General features: G+C 36.4%; 1 protein-coding gene, 1 long non-coding RNA gene and 1 pseudogene across 2 annotated transcripts; 2 read left to right on the top strand and 1 right to left on the bottom strand.

The window, feature by feature from the left end:
• Positions 1-167: 167 nt before the first annotated feature.
• On the top strand, positions 168-2,020 carry LOC107556829 (uncharacterized). Its single transcript, XR_001605322.1, has 3 exons — positions 168-687; positions 1,123-1,225; positions 1,311-2,020. It is a non-coding gene; the product is annotated as an uncharacterized lncRNA (long non-coding RNA).
• Positions 2,021-2,209: 189 nt separating this feature from the next.
• On the bottom strand, positions 2,210-10,018 carry LOC107556792 (uncharacterized). The gene is made up of 9 exons (XM_016239997.1): positions 9,718-10,018; positions 7,855-7,897; positions 7,390-7,686; positions 7,018-7,302; positions 6,256-6,467; positions 5,935-6,033; positions 5,343-5,462; positions 4,554-4,693; positions 2,210-3,986 (listed from the first exon to the last, which is right to left on the bottom strand). Exons 1-9 carry the CDS (start codon positions 9,934-9,936, stop codon positions 3,926-3,928), a joined length of 1,476 nt encoding a protein of 491 aa, XP_016095483.1. The 5' UTR covers positions 9,937-10,018; the 3' UTR covers positions 2,210-3,925.
• Positions 10,019-17,288: 7,270 nt separating this feature from the next.
• LOC107556791 (V-type proton ATPase 116 kDa subunit a-like) lies at positions 17,289-27,286 on the top strand (annotated as a pseudogene).
• Positions 27,287-27,948: the final 662 nt, after the last annotated feature.

Below are 27,948 nucleotides of genomic sequence, written 5' to 3'. Positions count from 1 at the left end.
TATATATATATATATATATATATATATATACACATACATATATAATAAAGGTAGGACACAAATTTATACTCCATTTTCAAACGTTTACAAAATGGTCTTTCACAATTTTCATATGGGATCAATTTGTGTGGCGTTTCTTCTGGATAATTGTGTGGCGCAGTCTCAGTCATCAGTAGGCGGCAGGGATGCGCCTTCGAGGGAGGAAAGAGGAAGCAGGCATTTTTCCGGGAAAAGAAATGGATTAGTTTCGTAAACCTGCGGTTTATTAGTGAAGGATAGAGCTGGCATCCTTTGTAAGACCATTTCTGACATAAAAATGCTCACCTTAAACTTCATTTAATAATCCCCAAGCGGAGACGCCTGAATTCAGCGTTTTGACTCTTTCCATGTTGCACCTCACCTCAGGACTGGCCGTCCAGTTTCCTAGTTGTTGTAACCCGTTGTTTGCGAAGAACATTTTTCTCACGAATACGAATTTAAACACTCTTGGGTGGTTCTTCGGCGTGTTGTAATCGTAGTTAAAGGCACTTTTTAAAATGGGTCGGTGTTTATATTTTACCACACTTATACTTTCAGTTTCATATCAGTTGATACCGTTGTGTCACTCTTTCGAATGGGACGAGCAGTCTAGTCCACTCCAAAATGCGCGGTCCATTTTCACAAGTTTGAGTAGACCTGTCTCTCAAGGTGAGCTGACGTTGTAAAAAATCTAGTCTATCAAGTTTATACTAAACTTTTTGTGCCATTGTTTAATATAATTAATGCTGGCTCTATGATTAACCAAGTAGCAACCAAGCAAGACATTCGACAAAAATAAGTTTGTTAGGTTAAAAAAAAATAATTCAGTGTAATGTTTGTAAACTTTCTGGTTGTCAAATATGCAATATTCAACAGTTAATGTGATAAACACCTGTGTGAACTTGAGGAGCTCTGAAATGCCAGGTTATTGACCTTTGAAAAGTGAAAGTAGTTCTCGGAAAAGCAGAAGAGAGTCATTTGCCACGTGGTTTGCTAATTTGCTAATGCAACATAACTTACTACATAATGATGCTTGCTGTACTGGGAAGTTATGTTCTTTGGAAAAACATAATGATATTGTATTTGTTTATTTATGGGCATCAGTTTCTACAAAGTGGTGTAAAATGGCTGTCAGATGCCGTAGCATCCGCCCTTAACATGGTCATCCGGTATGTTACGGAAATCTTGGAATCAGCAGGAATTGACGGTAAATGTACAAAAATCATACTTGAAAGCTTCAATTTATTTAAACCAAAACACATTCACATGTATGTTTTCATGTTTTTATCTAGTCAAGCTACCTTTCCAAGAAGTTACTCTGGAGGGAGTGATTTTTGTCGCTCAGTGGGCCCTTCTGTTTGTTGTGGCCTACTGGATAATAGCCTTCATCCGGCGTTTGGTTGTTGGAGCTGTAAGGCAGGTTCTGTGGCTGCTAAAGGTCACCTTTGCCATGGGCATGTTTGGATTGATTCTCAGCGACGCTGGAGCCTCTGCAGAAGCCACAGCTATAAGACTAGCGGGCCTGGCGTGTGTTTGTGTCCTGTTAGGAATAGGTACATCTGCAAAGCCAGATACACACCTTGAGGACAAAATCAAGATGTTGGAGAGACGACTAAGAGAGATGGAGAAAAGCAAAATGGAATGATGGGGAAATCCTCATCAGACTCGAAATATTTAGTTTTCTTTTCTCTTTGCTACAGTTTTAAATCCATGGAACCCAGCATGCTATTGTGACTTGAAACTCTGCAAAGAAACCACGTTGTTTGTCTAAACTGGGAGGGTGCTTCAATATTCCAAGTGTTAGTTAAAAGATTCCTAATTAAGTCAAATTTATCTTAGGGTCCCATAGCACAACTGGTAGATCTGGCATCTGAGGGGTTTAATTGTTAACAAAAGGACTGAATCAAATGTCCAAACACCGTTTCTGGGGTCTTGAGGTACAGAGAACAGCAAAATGTATTAACACTGCATTTAAATAATCATGTTTTTGTTGCTTATTACATTCTTCAGGGATGTGATGCACAGGGCAACAGTACAAAATGTATTTAATCAGTTAATTAAAATAAATTTTTTCAACAAAAGCCCAGTCTGATAAATGGTCTCCTTGGCAACAGTCCACGGCATTTTTTTCTGTGACTGTATTTTGGAGCGAAAAAACCTGACATGAATCCCTGAAGTCAGAAAAACAAAAGTTTTGGCAAAACAACTGAAAAATTAACCTCTACATTTAGTCTGAATCAGATGTAAATCCTCTTTTCAAGTTCTAGAATCGCCACCTTTTTATTTATTTTAATATTTTATTTATTTATTCATTTATTTGTTACACCCAATTCTATATATCCCCTTCAACTGGGTGAATCCAGTGGAATATTTTGTGTTATGGAGAAATTACTGAAACCTAACTGGTTGCAATGTCTGTTTTGATCAAATCCTGGAGATGCTTAATGTGCAGACCTTAAAAGCAACATAAATACTTTTTATTATAATCATGTTTATTGTCATTCTTATTATAGTTCAAAGTGTGACAACAAATTACATTTAGTTTTCCAATAATGCAACACATAACAAGAGAAATGACTTTGCCAGTTGGCACTAGATGTCAGACAAAATAAAAAAATTTATACTTAGAACATGTAATGATAATATAAAATACGAACAGTAAACGTAGTCCCGGTGAAGAAAATGATAGCAGTTAAAGGGCAGTTAAAATGACCCATCAATATGCAGGTACAACACAAATCCTTATATAAAATGTCACTGTAATATTTTACACACATTACCAAGATTCAAGTATAAATGTTTTGCTTGCAGCATTTGTTTTATTTCAGCTAACAGCACTATGAAAAGTTACTACTGGCTTGGTAGTTGAGAAAATTCCCTGAAACACTGTTAATACATTTAAATTCACTAACATGCATTACTAATAACAGGCATTATATGTGTTTAACTTAATTAGACAGAAATCCTGTCATTTTTTCATATATGTGTCTGATTCCTGGGGTTTACATGATGCTGTTTAAGCAGGTAAAAATAACAATGTACATTTTAGGTTTCTCAGGTTACAGGTTTTTGTTGTTGTTTCCCAACACAACAAGAGAGTGTGGTAAGCATGTACATAAAAGTTGGCAAAAAAGTAAATAGAGTGAATATATATACACTAATAGTGTATGGACATTTGCACAACTACATCCTACAATAATAAAATAATGGCTTCGTATCACATGTAGTTCTACACAAAAGTGTAGAATATAGCCTCTTCAGCCTGACTGAATGGAGAGATTAGATAAAGTGAAAATGGTAGCTCACTCTCACCTTTAAACTGAACTTCAGGACAGGTCATAACTAGTGTGTGTCTATGGAAATTGCATGGCTTTTTACTGGAATATACACATCTGTCAACATTGGGTGTTGCTGAAAGCCCATTCAGAGGGTAAGTCATTCTTTTGTCCATATTGTAATGTGACTTTAATATGAAAACATTTTGCTGAAAATATGGAGGTAGCTTTTTAAAATATCGTTGGTATTATTCAACAGCTTTTTCTTCTGCTATTAAAGAGCAGCAAGAGAGTGACATTAAGGGGTAAGAAAAAAGACACGCTTCTTTGGAAGCTGTTTTTCATGGGAAAAGAGTTAACAGGGATTTAAGGTACAGTGTGTAATATATAAAGGGATTTAGTTTTTTTTCTTTTTCAAATTGTAATATCCTTCTATAGCACTTAAGCTAGACTGAGTCCTGAAAGAATATGTCTCATCATAAACTATTTAAGTAGTAGTTTTAATTAAGGTCCTATTAGTTCTAAGGCCAAAATTATTATTCTTCTTTTTAAGGCTTGGATTTTGTATGAATCTAACAAACAAGTGTTTGTTTCTACATCACGTGCAGGGATAATTCAGGATTTTGGAGTAACTACAGGAAGTTGTTGCCAGGAGACTTTCCTTTGTTCACGTCAAACTTGACACCAGAGTCACTGGAGTTAAGGGGTTTTTTGGGCAGTGTAGAGTAGGACTTGTGGTTTGTCATTTCTCTGATCACAAATGCAGACATGGTTTTATGTTTACACGGAGCGATGCAACGCAATGCGTAAAAAGACAGTATAAGTCATTATAATCCATAATTATGTCCCCACTGGATGCAACGAATGCCTCGTTTATAATGGGTTTTCATGTTTTTGAATCATCGCTCCGGCCTGACAGGGCATCATCACAATATGGTGAGGGGTGTAACATTTCCGTCACACGCTTGAGGTATTCGGCCAATCATAATGCACTGGATAGCTGGCCAATCAGAGCACACCTTGCTTTTCAGACCAATGAGCTTTGTAAAAATCGACGTGTTTCAGAAAGGCGGGGCATAGAGGAGAAACAATAATGTACAGTATGTGGAAAATAATGTGTTTTTTTAACCTTAAACCGCATAAACACATTTCATTACACCAAATACACAAAATACTGTTCTTTTTAGCAACATCATATGACCCCTTTAATAGAAAAAAATTGAACTATAAAAAAAACATCTTATGACCCCTTTAATGATTTAGGCTGAGAAGGGTAGAAAAAGGGTAGATGTTACCTCAGGCTGAGGTGTGAGCAGTGGTGCAGTTGGCGGCAATTCATTCATATTCAACATGCTGGGTTCAGGCCCAGGAGGAGCACTGCTCATTACTGGTGTATAGTTCTGAGGACACACAGTATCTTGTTAAAAAAAATCTTGTTAAAATAAGTAAGTTCATTTGTGTGGATACTTCAATGCAAGCAACTTTGAATTTGAAAGACAGTAACGATGAATAAATCATATGTAGTAAATGTATGCTATTAATTTAAAAAAAAATTTGAAAGACAAATATTAGTAGAATTGCAATTGTTTTATGCAAAAACACTTAATGGGTAGTTCACCCAAAAATAAAAATACTGTCTTCATTTACTCACCCTCAAGTTGTTCCAAACCTGTATGAGTTTTTTTCATCGGTTCAACACAAAAATAATATTTTGATAGTTGACAGTAGCCATTGACTCCCATAGTATTCTTTTCCATACTATAGAAGTCAGTGACTACTGTCAGTTGTTTGCTAACCAACATAGTTCAAAATATCTTCTTTTGTGTTCAGCAGAAGAAAGAAACACGTTTGGAACAACTTGTAGGTGAACAAATGTCAGAATTATCAATCTCTTTAACTTTGTGTTGCCCCTTTCAGAGCAATTAATGCATTTTAATTTAATTTTATCCTTTACATATTTGCTTGCCATCTTTGATTACAAATAAGCACATAGAAATATAAACCCACAGGATGAAAAGCAAAGAGATTTGCAAAAGATTTTGGATGTACCACAGGTGCAGATGGGTTGTAGTGGGTTGGAGGGGCATTCCACTGGGGCGGCTGAGCAGGGGGAAGTCCAGGTCCAAAGGCAGGAGGGTAGACAGGGTTTTGATACTCAGGATAAAAGCCCTTAAAAAGAGAAAATGCACAAAATTGATTGATAAATAAACTCTGTACTGGTTTATTAAGTTTTGCATGTCTATACTGGTCCACCAGCTAAAATCCAAACCAGAATTCATGTTCGTCTTGGGGACCGTGCACACATAACATGTTTAGACCTTTCCACTGCTTGTTTTTATATAGTTTTTCTATGTAAACATGCATTAGATGGATGCCTTTGTGAGTTGCTCTCGCATCTAGCACCGTTTACAGCAACTCACGCATGACATAATCACGCATGTTCCAAAATCATGGTGCTCGAATTAACTCTGCATTATTTTCCCATTCTGCTGCACTAGAGCTATTTAAGCAATTTGGAACTTGTATTCAAAAGTTTTGAAAGTTGCTGCCACCTTAGGATGAACTTCTTGTGTTGTAACATTCCTTATTTGTCACTTTGGATAGAAGGATCTGTGGTAAATCTCTATCTATGTAAACTTACAGGGTTGGGAGGAACAGCAGGTTGTCCGCTCGACTCTGGTGGATAAGGATAGTGAATCTGGCCTTGATCTGGATGAGGTGGATAACCAGCGATGTAGCCCTTTAGTCAGAAACAACAAACCATTAATATTACTTACAATGTACACCAGCTGCAATCACTAGATTATTCTAATGTCGCTTAGCATGGTTCTGTCACAAAAGTTTAAAAAGTGTTTTTTTTGTTGTTATGTATTGATTTTGTTTGCCTTTTTTTGTTTACAGGATAGTGGAGAATGGACAGGAAAGTGTTGGGAGAGAGACAGACTCTTCACATTTATTTTACCTGGCCAATGTCTCCAGGACCTAAAGGATCAGACATAGTGTTGCTGCAAGGTATAGACACTGGTACGGTGTTGGGCTGCCCTGTGTTTGTGTCAGATTTAGTGGTCCGGCACTTTTTGCAGATTCTCTTTCTGCAGCAGAAGCAGAGTCCACCAGGAATGCCGAGCAGCAGCAGAGCTATAAGACCTTTATTGGCGGCAGACTCATGATGATCTACATAGATATTTGAAGAGACAAGAAAAGAACAGACATCAAGAGATGTACTAATACATGTGGTGACCCAAATCTCTCAAATAAAATCAGCAAGACACAGTCATACAAACAAACATTTTATGTGAATATACACTACCATTCAAATGTTTGGGGTCAGTAAGATTTTGTTCTTGTTTTTCAAGTCATCTCTTACATTCACCATGGCTGCATTTTAAAAAAAAATTAAAAATACAGCCATTACACCAGCTTTCAGTGTCATGTGATTCTTCATAAATTCTAATATGCTGATTTGATACTGATTTGAAAGATTTATTATTATCACTGCTAAATATTTTTTGTGGAAGGCGTGATACATTTTTTTCAGCATTCTTTGATAGAAAAGCAGCTTTTTGTTTGTCAGAACAGCATTTATTTGAAATAGAAAGCTTTTGAAACATTATAAATGTGTTTTGATTAATTGAAACAGTCACTTTTGATCAATTTAACGCATCCTTGCTGAATAAAAGTTTTTTTTTATTTGAATGTGTGAAAAAAATAAGTATTTTCTTACCCACTAGTATCATTGTATTGTTTGAGACAAGTCTTCCTTTATGATCGGTGAGCCTGTATCTGCCTATATCTGATGTATTTACATTGAGAATCTGAATCTTTTCACTGGTCACTTTAAGCCGGTTGATGTAGTCTGGGTGGTTCCGTCCCACAGGAACTCCATTCTCCACCAGGATGAGAGATGAATTATTACTGTAAAAGTGAAGTATGGCATCACTCTGCTTGAGTCCTGCCAGAGATATGGTCAGAGTTTCACCTGCGATACGATCAATGAGTTCTCTGTTGGCTGTAAAAGAGAGAATGACAGATAGTGAGGATATGTGGACAATCACAGAGATATTATTCTGAGAAGGAGGTTTAAATTACTACTCACTCTTGACCTTCACTATATGACTGCTGATGGTTGAACCAAAGTGATTGAGCAGGATGTAGCTTCCCTCATCGTCAAACGTAACACGTTGGATTCTGAATGTCCAGCCCTTACCGACGCTGCTCACATGGCCTTTGCTGGGGTTACTTGGCCGGACAGAGATGGTTTTGTGATCCCAGATAGTAAATTGTTCACTCTCATCAGCACTAACAAACTCCAACCTCTGTGTCCTCTCAGGAAGATCCAGAGTCAACTGCTGGCCGTGGAATACAAGCCTCTGAGATATTGCAGAGACTGACACTGGGGGAGAATTCTTTTTGTTTAGAATGGCAAGATGAGAAGAAGTTCTTTTGAACTGCTGGCAGTTAGCATCATGTGTAGGCTGTTTAATTGACTTAACACATGATTCAACTTGTCCTGTTATTCTTGTGTATGTTCAGTATGGTTAATAAGCAAATGTTGTAATACCTGCACAAATAGCAGTTGAAAGGAGGGTCCAAACACTCAGCATCTGTCTGAGAAAAGATCTATCAGTATTGCAGATGTAACCTGTTTGTTCAGAGTATCCCCACACTCTAAAAACACTGGGTTTAAAAAAAAAACAATTTGGGTTGATTTTAGCCCAATATAGGACAGAGCACATGTTGAATGCCTGAAATCAGAATTATGCATTGTGTAAACATCTTTTTCAGCATATCATTTCTTTTTTTCTGTGTGCATCCAAACAAAAGTAATACTGGGTGATATTAAACATAAAGCCTACCGTATCATATTTCATACATGCATTTCTAAGGTCTCTAAATGATCAGCATGATCAAAATTTTGCCGAAAAACCTGTTGTACACAATCTGTTACATACCTTCTGTCATCTGATGGATAGTTCATACTTTTTTGCAAGTAAAAAGCCTTTTAGTATAATTCTAAAAATGTCCACCTTCAGGGTGTGGTACTTGTATACATCTACAAGTACAAGTACTCCTGAGGTACAAGTAAACATATGAATAACTTTTATATTGTTTGTAATGTTTCAAGACGAACACTTAAGCACTGAAGCAACTTGATTATCCACATAATTTTTTTAGAAGAATCATGTTAAAATGTATCAAATATGATACATCAGGCTTTTGAGGAATATTTATTTGTACATCTCTCAATCATCATTGTATCGCACTGTATTATGTTTTGCCCCCACAATAAAAACTACAGAGCTTTGATCATAAAACTTAGCATTTAAATATCATCTTACTAAGACATATTATTGAAAGATATAATATAGAATGACAAGTTACATTTATATGCATTTTATGCAAGTAGTCTGTTGTGCTATTATAAAAATCACACTGATTTATCTTACAATCTATCAGAATTTCATCATATTTTGTGCCCATAAAAACAAAAATATCTGCATCAAATTGCAGATTATTGCTCTGTTTGGGCCTCTGGATAAAATCAATGTTTTTTTCCTCATGTGTGAGCCTCAATATTCTATAATATGATATCTAACATAAAAACATGCAACATTTTCTTTAAAGATATTCTTTTAGCCTATATTTTATCTAAAGGACATATCATCTATATAAGTATTTATACTATATATTTATATAGATGATATATGTCAAAAACAGATTAGTCATTTGTGAAAGATTCAAGATCAAGAGTTAAACCACTCAGGCAATCCACAAAACTCATAACTTCTTCAAAATGCACACGGACAGCATTCTTCTGCAAGTTAGTCCCCCACCGGTTCAGTTGCAATTCATGCTTATGCGATCTTTAAGAAACGTTTAAGTGTAGTACAGTTTATACGGTGTTTCTTAATGAAATAGTCTAGACAGAGGATGTTTTAGTGCACTGGAACGCCCACACAAACGGCGGCTAATGGTCTGAAGCGCGTTAGATTAACTTTAAATGATGAGTAATGCCGAGAAGCCCAATAAATGAACGGAGAAGAAAAAAACAGGCTATAATTTTAAGTTAAACAATGTACAAAACAAATGAAAAAAAAACATCGACCAAAAAGCAGTGGAAAATGTTTATCAACAACTATAACGCAATGTTTGACAAAATAGTAATCTTAGGCGCCTGTTAAAAATAGTAGGATGACTGTCAACAAAAAACGCTCGCGCGCCTCTTGCATGTGGATTATAGTTACTTTTATTGTAAAGCGAAAGGAGAAAACGGATGTATTGGGATTTAAAACAACATCGTTTACAGAAAAACAACGACTTTGTATAAGGAAAACAATCGCTTTAAATCGCGTAAAGCTTGCGTTATTTTCGCAATTTTAACAAAGATAATATTCTTCACACAGAAAGATCATAGCATACTCACAGTTTCATTAATATGGTGGATGTTTGCGTTGAAAATTGAGGATTTAGTCGTGTAACAGAGCTGCAAATCACCATCGGTAGGAGTGTCCTGTGGGAATCTGGTAGAGTTGAACTCAGCCCCTCTGCTGTCGTGCGAATAAACCGCCCCGGGCGCATTCCGCTCCTTTTGTCTCCAGCGACAAGAGTGCGATGAGGGATTCATATGGGATGCTGATCCCATAGATTAATGCTGTTGTGAGGATTGATGTGTGTAGGTGTGGACTGAGTAGTTGAAAGAATACATATGGCAAGCGTAGTCTGCTCATCTCTGCTTGTGAGAAATATGATCCATACCTTACATGTTGAAGAGCAGAACCTTACAACCTTGATAACCTTAATTTTATTCTACAAACCTAATTCATATTCCCAAATATAGAGGAGACTGGGACTGGATCATCTATTTATGCTAGTGCTCCTGCCTTCAGCTGTTCCTTCTATATTTTCTGCAACAGCTACTGGTCTCCATTCATAGATCCTAGAGGCCTGACAAGTCTGTACAAAGAAACAGGATACATATGTCAGAGGTGTGGCTAAAGGACCCCACCCATCCCAGCATGCATCTGTCTCAGTCCTATGGTCTCAGTGCAATGCTCATAAGTAGCCTACTTTGTGGGAGGGATGTATAGGCCTTGTTGTTGGAATACAAAAAAAAAAAGTTACAAATTAAAACATAAAAAAAAAAATGTCTCGCTATTCTGAGTTTCTCACAGTTCTGACGTTTTTCTTGTGACTTCTCAGAATTGCAAGAAATGCAGAATTGCGAGATGTTAACTTGCAGTTGCAAAAAGAGAAGTCAGAATTGTGAGATAAAAAGTTGCTATTAGCTTTTGCATTGTTTTGCAAAATGTAAACCATAAAAAAAGAATTGCTAGATGCAACTTCAGAAAGTTGAGGAAAATAAACTTAGAATTTAGAATTAAGAGAGATATAAACTGGTAATTGTGAGAAAGGCAGAATTGTGAGATAGGCCTATATGAACTTAGAATTGTGAGAAAAAAAGTCAGAATTGCAAAATATAAACTCAGAATTGCAAGATGTAAACTCGGAATTGCGAGAGCCAAAGGGCTGAATTGTGAGATAAGAAGTCACAATTATATTTATTTATTTACTGTTTGTTTGCTTGTTATTCCATGAAGGAAACTTCCCCAGTCTTTGCTTCTGAATACAGTTTGAAAATGAAAACTACTGCTTCTGTGATTTTGCTAAATATAACTTTGATTATTGTCTTTGGAGAATATGGACTCTGGTCCTGTTAGAGAAAAGGATCATTATTTTGCTGACATACAGTTGTAATTTAGGTCACTTGTGAACTGATGTTGCCAGGCTGACCCATCATGGTTTTCACAACAACCCTTTATATTTCACATAACTTTTAGTCTTAAAGGAAAGACAGAACAATCGATGGTAGTTCTGCCTTCACAAATATTATCTGTCTCACTAAATGTTAAAGATTTTTGTACACAAGTCCCTAAATTTCACTATTTACCTTCCATGTGATCCTCCAGTCTGTAGTGCTGTATTCAGGTGTGGTGAGTTGCCTGTGGCAACTGAATGCAGATAGTGAGAGCTCATGAGGCTGCTGTGATTCTTTATTCATGCCACCAGAGATTACCAGTCAGCTGAGGAACAGGTGACTAAAACATAGCTGTCTCTTCCTCATGCGCTGTGTTGTTATACTGAGCATGGTGTGACCTTCTTGCTCTCAACTATTATAACTGGGGCAGACATTCTCCTCACTTTCAAAATTTCTGTGTTTCTTTTATGTTTTATGGTGGGTTGGGGTGCACAAACAGATATTTTTATAGCTCTACAAAACCATAGTGTTTACACTTTTTGGGGGTTACATATTCATTGCTCCTCCGTTTATCATTTAATAACAGAACGGGATTATCCCTCTTTTTTATATAAAAATAATTCAGTATTTTATACTATTATGCTGTAAAGCCAAAAATCCAGCTCTTCACACTCCTGTAGCTCTGTTGTCTGCTCACTTCCATCCTGACGGTCTTATCAGCACTGCTGAGGCTGACTTTCAGATGAACATCTTGAATTGAAAGGATCATACCAATGTAGTAATACCAATTGAGAGCATGTAATTGGCCACAGTAAAGTTATTAAACTAAAGAGTACTTTACTGATTTGATTTGTATGTCATTCTCTCTCTCTCTCTTTCTCTCTCTGTGTACTGAACAAAATCTGAATTTACCATTCCAATCATATATTTAAATGTATTATAATTTTTATATTATATATTAAAATTAAAAGTATTAGCCTACATATTAAAATATATTATTTCCCTTGATTTGTGATTTACTATATCTTTTTCCAAAATAGAAGGGGAAAAATACAGTATCTGATGCATAGGGCTGTAGTACTCGAGTCTGGTCTCATTTTTCTATCGTCTCGGACTCGTTGGTGTTTGCACTCGGACTTGGTCATTGGACTCGCCAAATGTTCTCGTTGGTAAAAAAAAAAATATTTAGTTTTATTTGTTGGCCCTAATATGCGGAGTTAATTATTCATTTATTTATCGCAAGTAATCATCATTGCAAAAAAAAAAAAAAACTCCACTGTTATCACACACAGCAGAATTTCCTCATATCGTGCAGGACTATTAGAAAGGCAAAATCAATGCAAATCAGTGGATATGTCTGCTATAATAGGATAGGTGTGTTAAGGCCAGTTGGAGCTAAAATCTGCAGGGCATTGGCCCTCCAGGATCTAGTTAGGAGACCCCAGTCCTACAGAGTTGTTACTTTGCACATGCTTTTTGATCATTACAAATAATAATGTAAAATGATTTTCTTAGAATAGGAGATATGCTGTCTCTCGCATCACATACATTATCAATAGTTAAGTATGTGGTCTTGAAGAGGATCCTTTTTTCCCCTCTCATTTGGACTCGGTCTTGACTTGGACTCGAAACTTTTGGACTTGGACTTGACTTGGACTCGAACCTCTTTGGACTCGGTCTTGACTCGGTCTCGACTAGTCCTGGTCTTGTGCAATCTTACATTTGCCATTGCAGATATTATTTTTATGATCTCTTAATTTTATTGCAATTGTATTAAAGGAGGATTGCTTCTTACATAATTGCATTGGCATTTATCAAATATATTCATTTCACTATTTATTTAATTACAATGAAGTTGTCAAATAAATTCTTTCACCATTTCTGTCATGACTTTTTCCCACTACTGGCACTAAATGATGCGTGTTATTTGAAGCTCTTGGGTTGTGTGCTGTAGCAGGTCTAACCTCCTGAGACCCTGTGACCTCATATGAGGACATTATATTTGAGTGAATTTCTCTGAGACTATACATGCCACATAAGTCTGGATGTCCTGTACAGAGCACATTCAGGGCTTTTCAGAGATACTAAATGTTTGGATGTTTCACTATGACCACTCCCTCGCCTTGGTCTTCAAAAATGTCTGATATTAATTTAGTGACACTCTTATGGAAATATGATCATATTTAGTAATTATCATTTAAATCAGTCTAATTTTTAACTGTCTGTCATAAATCAACATCTCGGGGAAATGTTATGGGGTTTCAAATCAAAATATGACTTTCTGTAACGAAACAGGATGTTGATTTCATACATGTCCTCATATGAGGACACTGGGACTAAAAGCATGTTTATTAGCATTTTGGGAAACACAACAAATGAATAGGGAAAGAAATTATGTTTCAATATTCTATTAAATATTATATATTATTATGAAAATCTTGTCAAATATTACTCACATTATTACACTTCTTTTTTTCATTACATGTTTCCCCAAAAACACATTAATATGCTAATTAGATTTAGTTTATAGATACATTGTATATAATGAGAAAACCCGTTTATGGCCATTTTACACACATTTTGCAGAAAGAAAAATGGTATATCAAATCATTCTGTTATAACATAGTTGAGAATCATCTTTATACAAACTTTGCTAAAAAAAAAAAATCCTGAAAACTAAAAAATGTATTGGTGATTTAAAAAAATCGATTGTTTTTGCCTATATGCATGTTCATTCATGTCTTTTTTTTTTTTTTTTTTTTTTTTAATTTTTTTTGGTTTTTTTTTTTTTTTTTACATTTTATTGAGTCCCGATGTCTCATAGCATAACTTATGAATGAAATATCATTTAAAAAAAATTTTTTCTTTATGCTCTAAACAATGTAAAGACATGAAAAAACTAATTTTTCTCGGGTCTTAAGAGGCTAATTCAGTGGCTGAATCACATGGCAATGACTGGATCAGGAGTAATGAGAGGCCATGAGCTCAAAGATCTGCTGTTTACATCGCACAGCTTCAGAATACAGCCGAACATGAGATCAAATTGTGGATATATATATTTTTTTTCACACTGATCATCTTGGATTTATCGATCCTTGTCTCTCATATACGGTAAGATCGGCAGATTAATGCGCATTTTAATTAAATCAGTTTAGAAAACACATAAATTCTAAATACCGCTAATATTATATAAAGCTAAGTGATTCAGATGCAACTCAATGGCGTTTTTTCAGTTCGCATTGATGTTCTATTTATGTCGTCGGGTTTTGTTTATGTTGCTACGCCATGCTTCTGCAGTAACGGGACACTGCCGCTATTGCACTCACGCATTGCCCACCAGACAGCATTAGGCTAAGTGCTCTCCGACAGGCTCCAACCATTCCCATGAAGCCACATCACATTTTCATTAAATATGTAAAATGATTACTCTAAATACTTTTAGGTTCCATTACGCTGTGCCGAAAGACATTTAATGTGTCTCTTTGCATAGCTTTGCTTGTCTGGTAAACGCGAGAAAATTCCTTTGCTGCAACACAGCTGTAACCTTCAGTAAGTATCTAAAACCAACCATTGTTTACCCCTATTATTATGTAATTATTAAATATTCACCTTTCAATGACCATCTACCACTACAGCAAGTATTATATCATTATTTTAGTCATTTTATTTATTTTCAGGCACTCTTTGACACTCATCAACCATCAAATAGTTGTAGCATAATCACTGTGCACATCCTCAACATGTTCTCCCCTCGCTCCATTCCTCAGAGTATCTGGAGCAAGAGATCAGTCGTTCTCTCTGTCCTCCTCTGAAAGGGCCTTTACCTTCAGCTACACCAATCCCACCAGCCCCACAGCCTAGAGAGCTGCTCTCCATTGAGGATCTCGCCGCGCGCACACACACACGATGCACAGAACTCCGCGTTTGAACAGTCAATAGCAAATACTTAAACTAATAACCCTTTAAGAGAACCATGTTTTTCTTAGTGCAATGAACATTTTATTAATCTAAAAACCTTTTTTTTCCTTTATAAAGAATCTTTTGAATCTCAAGTCATCATTTTTGAATCTCAATGAAAAGATTCCATGGATGTTAAAGGTTCTTCATGGAACCATCAATGCCAATAAAGAACCTTTATTTTTAAGGATGTAGTGAGAAATGTTGTGGTGCGGTCACATTAGCCATTGTTCTGTGAAGTTTTGCAGGCAAAATGGAGTCATTCAAATACATGTTTTTCTTAGTGCAATGAACATTTTATTAATCTAAAAACCGTTTTTTTCCTTTATAAAGAATCTTTTGAATCTCAAGTCATCATTTTCGCAAAACACAATTCACAGATGTACAAATGTGTAAAAAAAAATTGAATGTTAAAACTCCACGAGTTTATCATGGGCTGTGAATGAGAATCGCCTTGGATTTGTGTGTGAATTTTGAGACCTTTCTGACAGCGAACTCCTTCCACGCTGGACACTCGTACTCTTTAGCCAATCAGATTTGACCCTGTCTGTCGACCAATCATAACCCACTGTGGGCGTATGACTCGCGTGCCCTGGGCGTGCCTACCTGGATGCTGACGTCATCAGCGCGAGACCACAGTTCAAGTTATGATTTAGCAGAGGTATGCGCAGTTGATCGTTTTATTTCAGTTAACTAGCCAAGTAAAGGTTTATCGTTTTATTTGTGCATGTTTACTTAAAACTTGGAAGTTAAATTGGTCGTTTAGACACTCGCTAACATGAACAATGTAAGCCAGCGGCTGCTGTTTAGAGTATTATGATTTAATATTGATCAATTCTTATGTTTATTTAATAAAGAATCATTATCCACATTAAGATATTAGATTCAGAAACTCAGTGTAAAGCATAAAATAATGTGTTTACTGATGGGACATGTGGTAAATAAATATAAGATTATGAAAATATACTTTATGTTTATTGAGAATATGAAAGAGCTGTCACAGCAGAGCGTGTCTTGTGTGTAAAGTCCTGTGATGGCTCGCATTCAAGTGATGACAATGTGATAAAATGCACACATTGGAGACCGTGTACATTTCATTTAAGTTTGTTTATGCTGCAGATACTATTTATATCAGAATTGTGAGGCTGATGATGTATAAGTAGCTGCTGAGACTGCTCCTACTTCATCCCCTGCCACAAGTTATGAGCTGATGTGAATCTAGAAGTTTCATTTGGAACTGTAACTCTTTCAGAACAGTCATGTTGCAACCCATTCTTTTTTGACAGTTTCAACAGCTTTTTAAGTCATGCATTATTACTACATTTTTTGTTTAGTTTATAACAGGACCCCATAACTTTGTACATGTTCAAGGTGTAAAGCTTTTTGCTTTGTAAAATGTTCTTGTTATTGTTCTGGTTTTATGTCAGAATTAAAAGATTCAAAACAAGTCAGTTGTTACAGTTGCTGTATAAGATTGATACATTTATTACAGTTTTCTGAATACTTTGGGAATAAAATGTCTATGAAATGACCTGACCATGATTAATTGCAATGTGCCTGTAACATGAAATATGAATTGACAATTATGGAGTACAAACGTAGCACAGTTGAATATATGTCTCTCGCATAGGTCTGGGATTGGCTTGATACCAGTTTGACATTATAAAACGATAAACGAGTTCGCTGCCAGAAAGGTCTCATAATTCACATTCACAGCCCATGATAAACTCGTGAATTTTTAACATTCAAAAATTTTGTACACATTTGTACATCTGTGAATTATGTTTTGCATTTGTGAAACGTATTTTATGAATATATAGTCTTATTTTGTGCATGTGAATTGTTTTTTGTGAATATATATATTTTTTTCGTGCACGTGAATTATTTCTCATGCATGTGAATTGGCTTACGCATGTGTGCATCGCGTCTTTTGCGTGAATTATTATTGAGATCATTCTGGCTCCATAACTTTCAACTTAAACATGAACAAAATCTGCATAGGGAACTTTTCACCCTCACACAAATCTCCCAATCACATGGATTTCTATTGACTGAAATTCGTCAGCAAAATTTTGCAGAGCAACGGTAAATGTGACCACACCTTTAGGCAGTAAGTTGTATATTATTTTCACATTTCAATTGTGAACAAGTATGTAACAAGCCACTAATAATGCTATTGACATCTTTCCTGCACAGGGTGTAGGTCTATCCGTGGAAGGTTCCAGCATTTGAGAGGCTGCTATGGAGGGCCTGTTGGTTACATCATTGTAGACTTCTGGGAAATGGAGGAAAGGCTGGAAGTGCCAGACACTGTGAGAGAGTGTAATATTAACTGAATCAGGCAACTCATTTAGATGAAATTGGCCATATACATCATATGTATTTCTTTCTCACAGGGAGAGATGATTCACTGGAGTGTCTTTGGGATCTCTTTTTGGGGAGAGCAGATTGGGCAGAAAGTGAAGAAGATCTGTGATTGGTGCATTTATAGCTTAATTAAATGTAATTATAGCTTACTATAGTACACTTTCATGATATCACATTATTCCAATCTCTATAATCCCATTTATAAATGAATAATATAAATTGAGAATCTCTCTTTTCATAGATTCCACGCACATACGTACCTTCGTGTATCCAGAGGGTTTGGAATAGAGAGAAGGAATACTTCAGGGGCTGGAAAGCAGGATAGTGGACATCAAAATGGTGACTTGAATGTTCCTTTCATTACACAATTACATTTGCTTTGAAATAAGACCATACAGTAGCATCAAAAAGAACTCAGGCACTGCAGAAACACTTAAAATGGATGAATTTTATTGTATTCAGGTGCTGTCTCAGACGGAGCAGTATATGCAGCAGCTGCTCGCTGCGTGTGTCAGATGCCACAGTGGAAGATATGTGTGCAGAAGTGTAAAGCTGTGCAGACGGTTACAGACAAGTGTCTCATCGCAGAGGCCTGGTGCCCCGTGGCCAAACTTCCCCTGCTACAGAGCGCTCTGATAGAAGGAACAGTGAGATAAGACTATTTAATAAACTGTTTCACTCAAAATACGTCAAGTGTGATTTTCAAGTATTGAAGAAGTATAGAGGGTGAGGGCTAGAAATGCAGGAAATTACTTATTTTCTCATTTACAGCAGGATTCGGAGCAGTGAATTTTGCAATGGATTATTGTTTTTTTGTCCTTTCTGTTTCTTAGAGAACGAGTGGTAGCGGTGTGGACTCCTTCTACAACCGTCTACCTGCACCCACATCTCCTCCAACACTCTTTAGCACCAACATATTCACTTCCAGCTTCCAGAACATTGTGGATGCTTATGGTGTGGCCAGTTACAGAGAGGTTAATCCAGGTATCTCTCACACACAGTCACACGGAAGCAGACACTAGTCATTCTAGTTAACTAAAGTTTGAGGTAAACAACCTACGGAAGATACGAAATCCCATCGCAGTAAATGTCTTGTGTGTGTGTTTGTTCCCTTTTTAGCTGTGTACACCGTCATTACTTTTCCCTTCCTGTTTGAGGTGATGTTTGGAGATGTTGGTCACGGTTTACTCATGACATTGGCTGCTCTGTGGATGATTCTGGAGGAAAGAGACCCTAAAATGAGGAATAACACTAAAGAGGTTGCTTTCATTTTCTACACAGCTTAATCTTTGCAGCTGCCATCCAAAAAGATTTAAATAGAACATACTATGCAGTTTTGAGATTATGCATTACTGTTCAAAAGTTTGGGGTCGGAAAGTGTTTTGTTTGTTTTAAAATAAGTCTCCTATGCTCACCAAGGCTGCATTTATTTGATCAAAAGTACAGTAAAAATAGTAATATTGTGAAATATTATTACAATTTAAAAGAAATGTTTTCTGTTTGAACATATTTTAAAAATAAAATTTATTCCTGTAATGGCAAAGCTGCATTTTCAGCAGTCATTACTCCAGTTTTCAGTGTCACATGGTCTTTCAGAAATCATTGTAATATGCTAATTTGCTGCTCCAGAAACATTTCACATTTCATATCATCAGTATTGAAAACAGCTGGGATGCTTTTTTTTCAGGAGTTTATTGATTAATATAAAGTTCAAAAGAACAGCATTTATTTGAAATAGAAATCTTTTGTAACATTATGTCTTATAAATACTTGTTGAATAAAATATTAATTTCTTAAAAAATGAATAATCACCCCAAACCTTTAAACAGTTCCATATCTATCTGCTTCACATCCATGACTTCTAGAATGCTCTTTAGGTTTGTACAGCATTTGTTTGTTAGTTTTTTTTCTATGTGTGTCTTTTAGATTTGGCGTATGCTGTTTGGTGGGAGATATCTGATTCTTCTGATGGGGTTGTTCTCCATTTATACTGGGGCTGTTTATAATGAGTGCTTCAGTAAAGGACTCAGCCCTCTTTCTTCTGGCTGGCACCTGAAACCCATGATGCAGCACTACAACTGGAGGAACATGCACAATATTACATTCAAGGCAAAGATTAACCATAAGGTAGATTTTAACTTAAAGGTTTAACAGTGCTCTAATGACAAGGATAGTAATGGTGGAAATGTTCAACAGCTTTTTTTTTTTTTGAGCAAGACCATGTTAATTATCCTAAAAGTGAAAATTCAGTCATTTGCTCACTCTCATGTCGTTCCAAACCCATAAGACATTTGTTCAACTCAAATGAAGATACTTAATGAACCCTGAGAGATTGGCTTTGGGTAAAAGTGTCTGCCAAATGAATAAATGTATTAAGAGCATTAAGACAAAGTTCAATGTTATATAAAGTATCAATGTTTATATGTGAATAAAAGCCTAAATAAAATTTGTTCTTCATATTAAGTGATCATGGTTCTTCAGAAGATTTAGATTAAACCACTAGATTAATATGAATTACTTTTACAGTGTCTTTACTTTTTGAAGCATCAAATGTTTTGGTTGTTTAGACTTTCAATGGAGGGACAGAAATCAAAGATGAGCTAAAGTCTTATGGGTTTGGAATGCCATAATTGTAAGTAAATGATGACAGAATGTTTATTTTTGGGTGAACAGTTCCTTTCTGGGTATGTGTTTATCTAGAAATTAACTTTAAAAAAATAAATCCACCCTGAACAATTTACTGGAGTGAATAAAAAAAAAAAATTAAAAGCCAGCCCCAATCTCCGCTGTATCCTCCATTACTACAAAAATATGTACATCAAACCACTATAAGCACTAAATGAAACTGAAAATATATACTTTCTTTTCTACACGAGTATCTCGGACAACCCTGTAGACCCTTCTGACAAGCTACTGAATGAAATGCAGACAAATCACAGAAATTCCTTTATTCTACATTGTTAATTATTCCTATGGTTGTCAGGAAGTTCAGGACTTCCTTCCCTTTATGACATCCTGCTTTCTTGGAGTAAGACTCGACTGTTTAAGTCCGACTCTAATCATTAGGCCACAACTGCACCCTTATAGTAATTTCAATAGGAATCTGTTCAATTGGCAATTTCATGTGAGGGCTAAAGATTCACCCAAACAGGTTTAACAACGGGTTCAAGTTGGACAGTCGAGCAGATTTGCCATGCTGACCAACAGAAATTTGCTTGGTTTGAAAGTGTCTTCTGTGTGAGCTATGCTTCATACATCACTACACTATTGACAACAGACACTAATGTGAACACGCATATACTCTGTAAAACTCATCACTTATCCATCACTGCTGCTTGCCTGTCATTTTACACTCACTTTCACTTGTCTTCTTTCTTCTGGGCTGGTTCAGTGATGAAACTTTGAGGAGCAACCAGTACCTCACTTTGGATCCGAACATTAGTGGAGTTTCCCAGGGACCATATCCATTCGGCACTGACCCAGTAACCAGGCCTTTAATGAAATCACCCTTGTGTCTAGCTCACTCTAAGGTTTAGATTTGACTGTATTTCATTTCCTGGTCCTTAGATCTAGAGTCTTGCCAATAACCACCTCACCTTCCTCAACTCCTATAAGATGAAGATCAGGGGTCATTCATATGACTTTTGGAGTCTGCTTATCCTTCAATTACATGTGAGTCATAAAGTACGAATAATTTGTTTACATTGATTTGCTTCATATTTCTGATCTGTTTAGTGGATTTATAATTCCTTAGTTTTTTTCTTTCTTGGTATTTTAATGTTACTTTCTCTTCAGGTACTCTGGGGATGTGAGCAGCATGTTCCTGGTGTTGATTCCTGAGCTAGTGTTCATGCTGTGTTTTTTTTTTGGGGTACCTTGTTTTCATGGTGGTGTTTAAATGGATCGCGTGTGGACCTCCCAGCATCCTAATACACTTCATTGACATGTTCGTGTTTGCTGAGAACCCTGACAACCCACCACTTTATCCAAGAGAGGTGAGAGATTCATTCAGCACACTGATTATTTTTCTTTTTTTGCATTGTGCTATAGTTTTCTGCCATGACTAACGCATTCATGTCTTCTCATTGTCTTTAGATGATAGTGTAGAGGCTATTAGTGTGCTTGGCCATGCTGGCAGTTCCAGTGCTGTTACTGGGACAACCGCTCTTCCTGTACTTCAGGCACCGGAGGAATAACAGGAGAACGGTAAGTACGTAGGGGTGAAATTAGGCTGTTCTGGCATCTTTGATTAAAAATAAATTAACAAATAAATCCATTGTAAATTACATTTTTGAATATATATTTGAACTGAAATCATAAAAGTATCACAAACCATAACAATGTGCCCAAAATAGTTGACAGTCAATATACTCATTGAAAATAGGTGATTGTAGATAAAATACTGAAAAAAAATGAGGGCTTTTAAAATAATGTGTTCAAAATGTCCAACACAGAAGAAAATAACATCACATGATGCTGGTTGCATGATGTTGTAATGAACCATTTTTAGTGGCAAAGGGTTGTTCATTAAGTAACAGTGAACAGAACTTTTTGTAATGTTTTCTTAAATATTTTCTTAATTTAATTTAAACAATTTAATAAACTCTATTTTTTTTCTAAAGCATTTAGGTTTTAGAAATAAATGTAATATTTAATGTAATGCTCGCATCTCAGCTTGTGTAACAGACATTTCTTGCTGGATGAAGGACCATCACCTTCAACTCAACCTTGCAAAGACAGAACTGCTTGTGGATCAAACCCATCGTTTCATCACCGTTTCACCATCTAGTTTGGCACATCAACCATAACTCCTTCAAAAACAGCTAGAAACCTTGGAGTTATGATTGATGACTCTCAGACCACATTGCTAAACCTGTCCGGTTATTATACAATTAACAAAAGCAAAAAAAGGCCTCTAACACTAGCTTGCTCTATCCTTTTATTTATTTATTTTTTCCAAAAAAAAAAAAAAAAACCTTGCTATTGTGTTAAAGTTAACTGAGACTTGTTATAGCACTTACATGTCATTGCTCTCTTGTTGAATTTGATTGCTTCCATTGTACTCATTTGTAAGACGCTTTGGATAAAAGTGTCTGCTAAATGACTAAATGTAAATGTATATAGATAATGTTGACTTTAACATTTTTTTTGTTCATTATTTTGAACTTGAGACCCACTCACTTCAAAAACAGACACTGCCAAAACTGTAATTAAAGAGACATCAAGGACACCGTGGAATAGTTTTGTTTTTGATGGTAATGCGCCACCAAATACACCTACATTTATTTATGTCTGTGCAAATCATTTTACTCCAGACTGCTTTCTGAACGAGGGGCAATTCAAGGCAGGTTTTGCTAAAAAGTTAAAACTCATGGATGGATCAGTACCCATTGTTCATGATCCAGCTGCACCTCCAGAAGAAATCTCACACTTTATATTTCAACCCAGTCTCATAAAAAGACGTACCTCTGGGTACTTTTCTGCAACACCGTTTTTACGTACCTGCACGTTTCGCCGCAGTTTCAAAGAGAAATGTCCACCGAGTGACGCTAAAACACGGGTTCAATACGTGAACCCTGGCACGTTTTTTTTACATTGATATAGGTACGTATTGCGGTGTTTTTATTACGTTGCTTCAGGTACGTATTGCGGTGGTTCAGAATTCAAATATCCGGAGACTGTCGTTAAAAGTTAATGCTCCATCTTGTTGGAAATATGCCCTACACCAAACCCAACCCTAAACCTACCCGATAGTGTTAACAAATGGTACCTGCACGTTTCGCCGCAGTTTCAAAGAGAAATGTCCACCGAGTGACGCTAAAACATGGGTTCAATACGTGAACCCTGGCACGTTTTTTTTACATTGATATAGGTACGTATTGCGGTGTTTTTATTACGTTGCTTCAGGTACGTATTGCGGTGGTTCAGAATTCAAATATCCGGAGACTGTCGTTAAAAGTTAATGCTCCATCTTGTTGGAAATATGCCCTACACCAAACCCAACCCTAAACCTACCCGATAGTGTTAACAAATGCAAAACTGATATAAAAACGCATTTGTTGATGCAACTGTGCCATTTGAACTTCCTTATATGTAGATTTGAACCGTAGTTACACGGGATTTGAACCGGAGCTCCTCACCTCTCAAGTACGTCTCCGTACTCCGTGAGTTACCAAACAAACCTACCGTCGATGAAAACCCATAGATATGAAACTGGATATGTGCGGTGCTAACGTTCAAAAGCCTCAGTTTTCAAATCTCCCAGCATATTAAAATTGTTTTGCCATATTATTTTTTTAAATTCGTTTTATAACAACAACCAGGGTGCGAACTACGTGGGAGCTAGGGGGAGCTCGGCTCCCCTTAATAAGACATGGGCTCCCCCGAAAACGTGATTTGTGAAATTTTGGGGGGTCTCAAAAAATATTGACAATGTGTTATTTTGACTGCAATTTCAGTTTTGTGTCATGTGATCATCGTGGATTATTATGTGTAAAATTGCAAAAATATTAATTCATGCATGATGGCGATTTAAACCTAATTCACTTGAATAAAGATAACTATACATGCTACTCTTGTCATGAGCATCAAGGTGTGGGGGCGCTGCGGTGCAAATTCCACTCATGTTTAGTACATGTTGTTAACTCAAAGATTCGTAGAAAAAATATAAACGCTGGACTCTGTGGTCGATTCTGTGTTAAGGTAAGGCATGCTATTCACAATTATGTGTTGTGGCTGTGTTGTTATAGGTCTGCGTGACTCTCGATGTCTTGGGCCTAATTGAACAGAGGAATTATGGTATTCTTCTGTAGCCTGACGACGAGTAACTTTAACAGTTGTTCATGTGAACTCAAAGACAGCCTGATGCTTTGTTTATAGACTATTTGTGGGTGGCTCTTTGTTGTTTCACCTATCTTTTGTGTCGATAAAGTATAATAGGGTAAATCCTGTATAGTGACTTATCGTATATAGTGCTTGCATAAAGTAGTGCATGCACTTGTAGCTGTTATGTATCTTTGTAAGTCATTGTAAGCCCTTTTATGAGGCACAAACCCCCCCACACTCTCCGATATAAAAAACAAGTGGGCTCCCCCAAAGTCCACGGTATAGTTCGAACACTGACAACAACAAATAATCAACATGACCCCCCCACACAAAAAAAAAAGCCAGACGAATTTATAAATGACAAAAATGCCTAAATAAAATACATAAAATGAATATAGATCACGCAAGGACAGGGACAAAAATCACCACAGAAATCATAGCCATAACAGATAAATACTATAAAAATAATCTTTAAGTTAAACTATTCTGTAAATATTGGAGGAAGGGACCCCAGAGACTTTGATTCGTTAAGCTGAATTTTTTCAAGGTTTAAAACGGAGACCATCTCCACAAGCCATTTCTGAAAACATGGGGGAGCAGTGGCTTTCCAATCCCTTAATATAATTATCTTGGCCACAGCCATGCCCAACATTAATGCCAACTGCAAATGATAAGGCAAAGAGGAAACTGTGTCAGAATAGCCAACAATGGCCAATTCCATTTCAGGTGGAAGGGTCTGATCATATGTCACTGAATACCAAGAGAATCCAGAGTATCTCTGGAGATTCAGGCAAGACCAAAAAGCATGAGACAAAGTTCCCTCTGCAACTTGACATCGATCACACATAGGAGACACAGCTGGGTAGATCTTGTGGAGTCTGGTTTTAGAATAATACAATCTGTGTACAATTTTAAACTGAATTAATTGAAGTCTTGTATTGATGGAACGGATATGTATTCTCTTCAAGATTTCAGACCAAAGGTTATCAGATAAGCTGATACCAGCCTCCTTTTCCCAGGCTACCCTAAGATAATCAGAAGATGTAATAACCTGCGTAGAGAACAGGGAAACAATTTGTGAAACCATATGCCGAGAGTCTGGGGCTTGTCGCACTAAATTATAGAAACAATGCTCTTCCTGCTGAATCTTATAGTCAGAAAAAGTCTGCTGAACATAATGCCGAATCTGCAAGTAACGAAAAAAATGAGAATGAGAAAGATGATATTTACTAAGAAGGTGATCAAAGGAGGAAAAGTGGCCATCTGTGTACAAGTCGTTAAATGCGGAAAGACCCTTATTATTCCACACTTGAAAGGTTCTATCACTCAAAACCGGTGTAAAATTATGATTCTTACAAATGGGAGAATGAAGGGAGGGCAGCGTGACACCAAGACATTTCTTAATTTGTTTCAATATCCTTAAAGAGCTATGCATTACAAAATTTTTAGTGATGTTCTTTAAAGGAACACTCAAATTGGCTAATAGTAAAGCAGGGAGAGAACTTCTGTTTACAGAATGAGATTCCATAAGAATCCAGCTAGGAGTATGCGCCGTCCTCTGATCAGAACAAGGCGAGCCATGATTCCAATACATCAAAGCCCTAACATTTGCTGCCCAAAAGTAATGTTGAAAAACTGGCATTGCCAATCCACCCAGCTCTTTAGATTTTTCTAAATGAGCCTTAGAGATGCGATGTGCCTCATAGCCCCAAATAAAAGAAAAAATGATAGAATCTAGGTTTCTAAAGAAAGATTTTGTCAGATATATTGGTAAATTGTGAAACAAATATAAAAACCTTGGAAGGGCCACCATTTTTATAGCATTAACACGGCCAATTAGGAACAATGGCAAGACCCTCCATTTTTCAATGGTAGATTTCAGGCTCTTTATTGCAGCCATAAAATTAAGCTTAAATATGTCTTGGATCTGGGGGAATAACCAAACCTAAATAAGTAAAATGATCATGAACAATTTTAAAAGGGATGGACTCTAAAAAAATATTAGGAAAATTACTGCCAAGAGGGATGAAGATGCTTTTCTTACAGTTAATTGAATACCCGGAAAAAGAACCAAAATGGTTTATCAAATCCATTAGGGGGGGTAAAGAATCAACAGCATCTTTTAAGAATAATAGCAAATCATCTGCATATAGGGAGAGTCTGGTCTCTACAGACCCGATTGTAATGCCCCTAATTGAAGAATGGGGCCGAATACTTATAGCCAGAGGCTCCAGAGCCAGATTAAATAATAAGGGACTAAGGCAACACCCCTGCCTTGTCCCACGATAAAGAGGAACATAGTCCGATTTATCCAGATTGGTAAGTATTGCAGTTAAAATTGTTTTGAAGTCATAACATGATATTCTTCAAGTAATTTCTTTTGGAAACTGCAGTGATATGTACTTATTGGTACGTATTTTGCGTCTCGTGAAAAAGTGTCCCCGGGTACGTTTTTGCCATGAGACCAGGTTGTTATATTTTTATGATTATTTGCGAATCGCCTTTTTTCTTCCATGGAAGAGAGGGGTGGGCTGGGGTGAGCAGAGCTCATTAGCATTTAAAGATATGCACCGAAACAGGTGGCTGTGAACAGAGCTGTTTTTGACGAGGTAAAATGGGTGTTGTTTTACACGACCATTGAGGAATTTTAACCAAAGTATGTTGCAGACATTTCCAAAGGCCCTAGAGAATCATAACATCTTGTGGAAAATGGGCATCTGATGTCCCCTTTAAAATAAAAAACAGAAAACAGTCATTTCAAACTGTAAAAATATTTCACAATATTACTGTATTTACACTGGCTGTTGACATTGTAGACATTTACACTGGCTGTCTCAGAAAGAAAGCCAGTTGTATCACAGTGGACCCCACTCAACCTGGACATCACCCGTTTCCCCTTCTGCCCTCTGGGAAGAGATACAGAACAATCAAAACGAGGACTAACAGATTAAAGAACAGTTTCTTCCCGCAGGCAGTCAAATGCATAAATCCTCATCCTTCTCTCCTTCTGCTCCCAAGCATTATCGAACAATAAACCAATGTCTCAGGTCTACAAGCGCAATAGAACACACCACACTGCATATTATCTGTAAATACCTCTCATATGTTAAAACATATACTGTTACACTTATGTTTATTATTCATACATCCTGATATACATTCCTATAGTATACACCAATACTATGTATACTGTATTCTTGTTGTTTTTGTTTAATTAGCTCCAGTTTGCACTACAGTATCTTGCACTAACCATTGTATACTGTATATTACCTTCTGGAATACCTCTCTTCTTGTCTATTTTATTTTTATTTGTATCTATTTATGTTTGTCTATTATGCCAACCTTGTGAGCTGCTAAAGAGTCTTTCATTGTTCAAAACAATGACAATAAAAATATATTCTATTCTATTTTTAATCAAATAAATGCAGCCTTGGTGAACATAACATATGAGGTTTACATTAAAAAAACCGTACCTTCCCAGTATATACAGTGGAGATCAACATTTGAGAACAATCTATAAATACTTGATTTTTTCTGAAATTGTTAATCTTCATCGATCAAATTTTGAAGGAATATTAGGTATACCACTGTTATATTAACATGTTTGACAAAATAACCAAGGCATTTCAACAAAAATCTTTATCTTGTGGAAAACACAGTGATCAAAATTAGAGAACAGTAACCACTGTAGCACGAAAGAAGATTACAACTAAAATTCTGGAAGGTTACAGCTATTAAAAATTAGTAGTA

This window comes from Sinocyclocheilus grahami, unplaced genomic scaffold (assembly GCF_001515645.1).
Source record: "Sinocyclocheilus grahami isolate Dianchi unplaced genomic scaffold, SAMN03320097.WGS_v1.1 scaffold579.1, whole genome shotgun sequence".
Taxonomy (NCBI): Eukaryota; Metazoa; Chordata; class Actinopteri; order Cypriniformes; family Cyprinidae; genus Sinocyclocheilus; species Sinocyclocheilus grahami.
The sequence above is the reverse complement of the archived record's forward strand: the minus strand, read 5'-3'. Positions and strand labels throughout refer to the sequence as shown.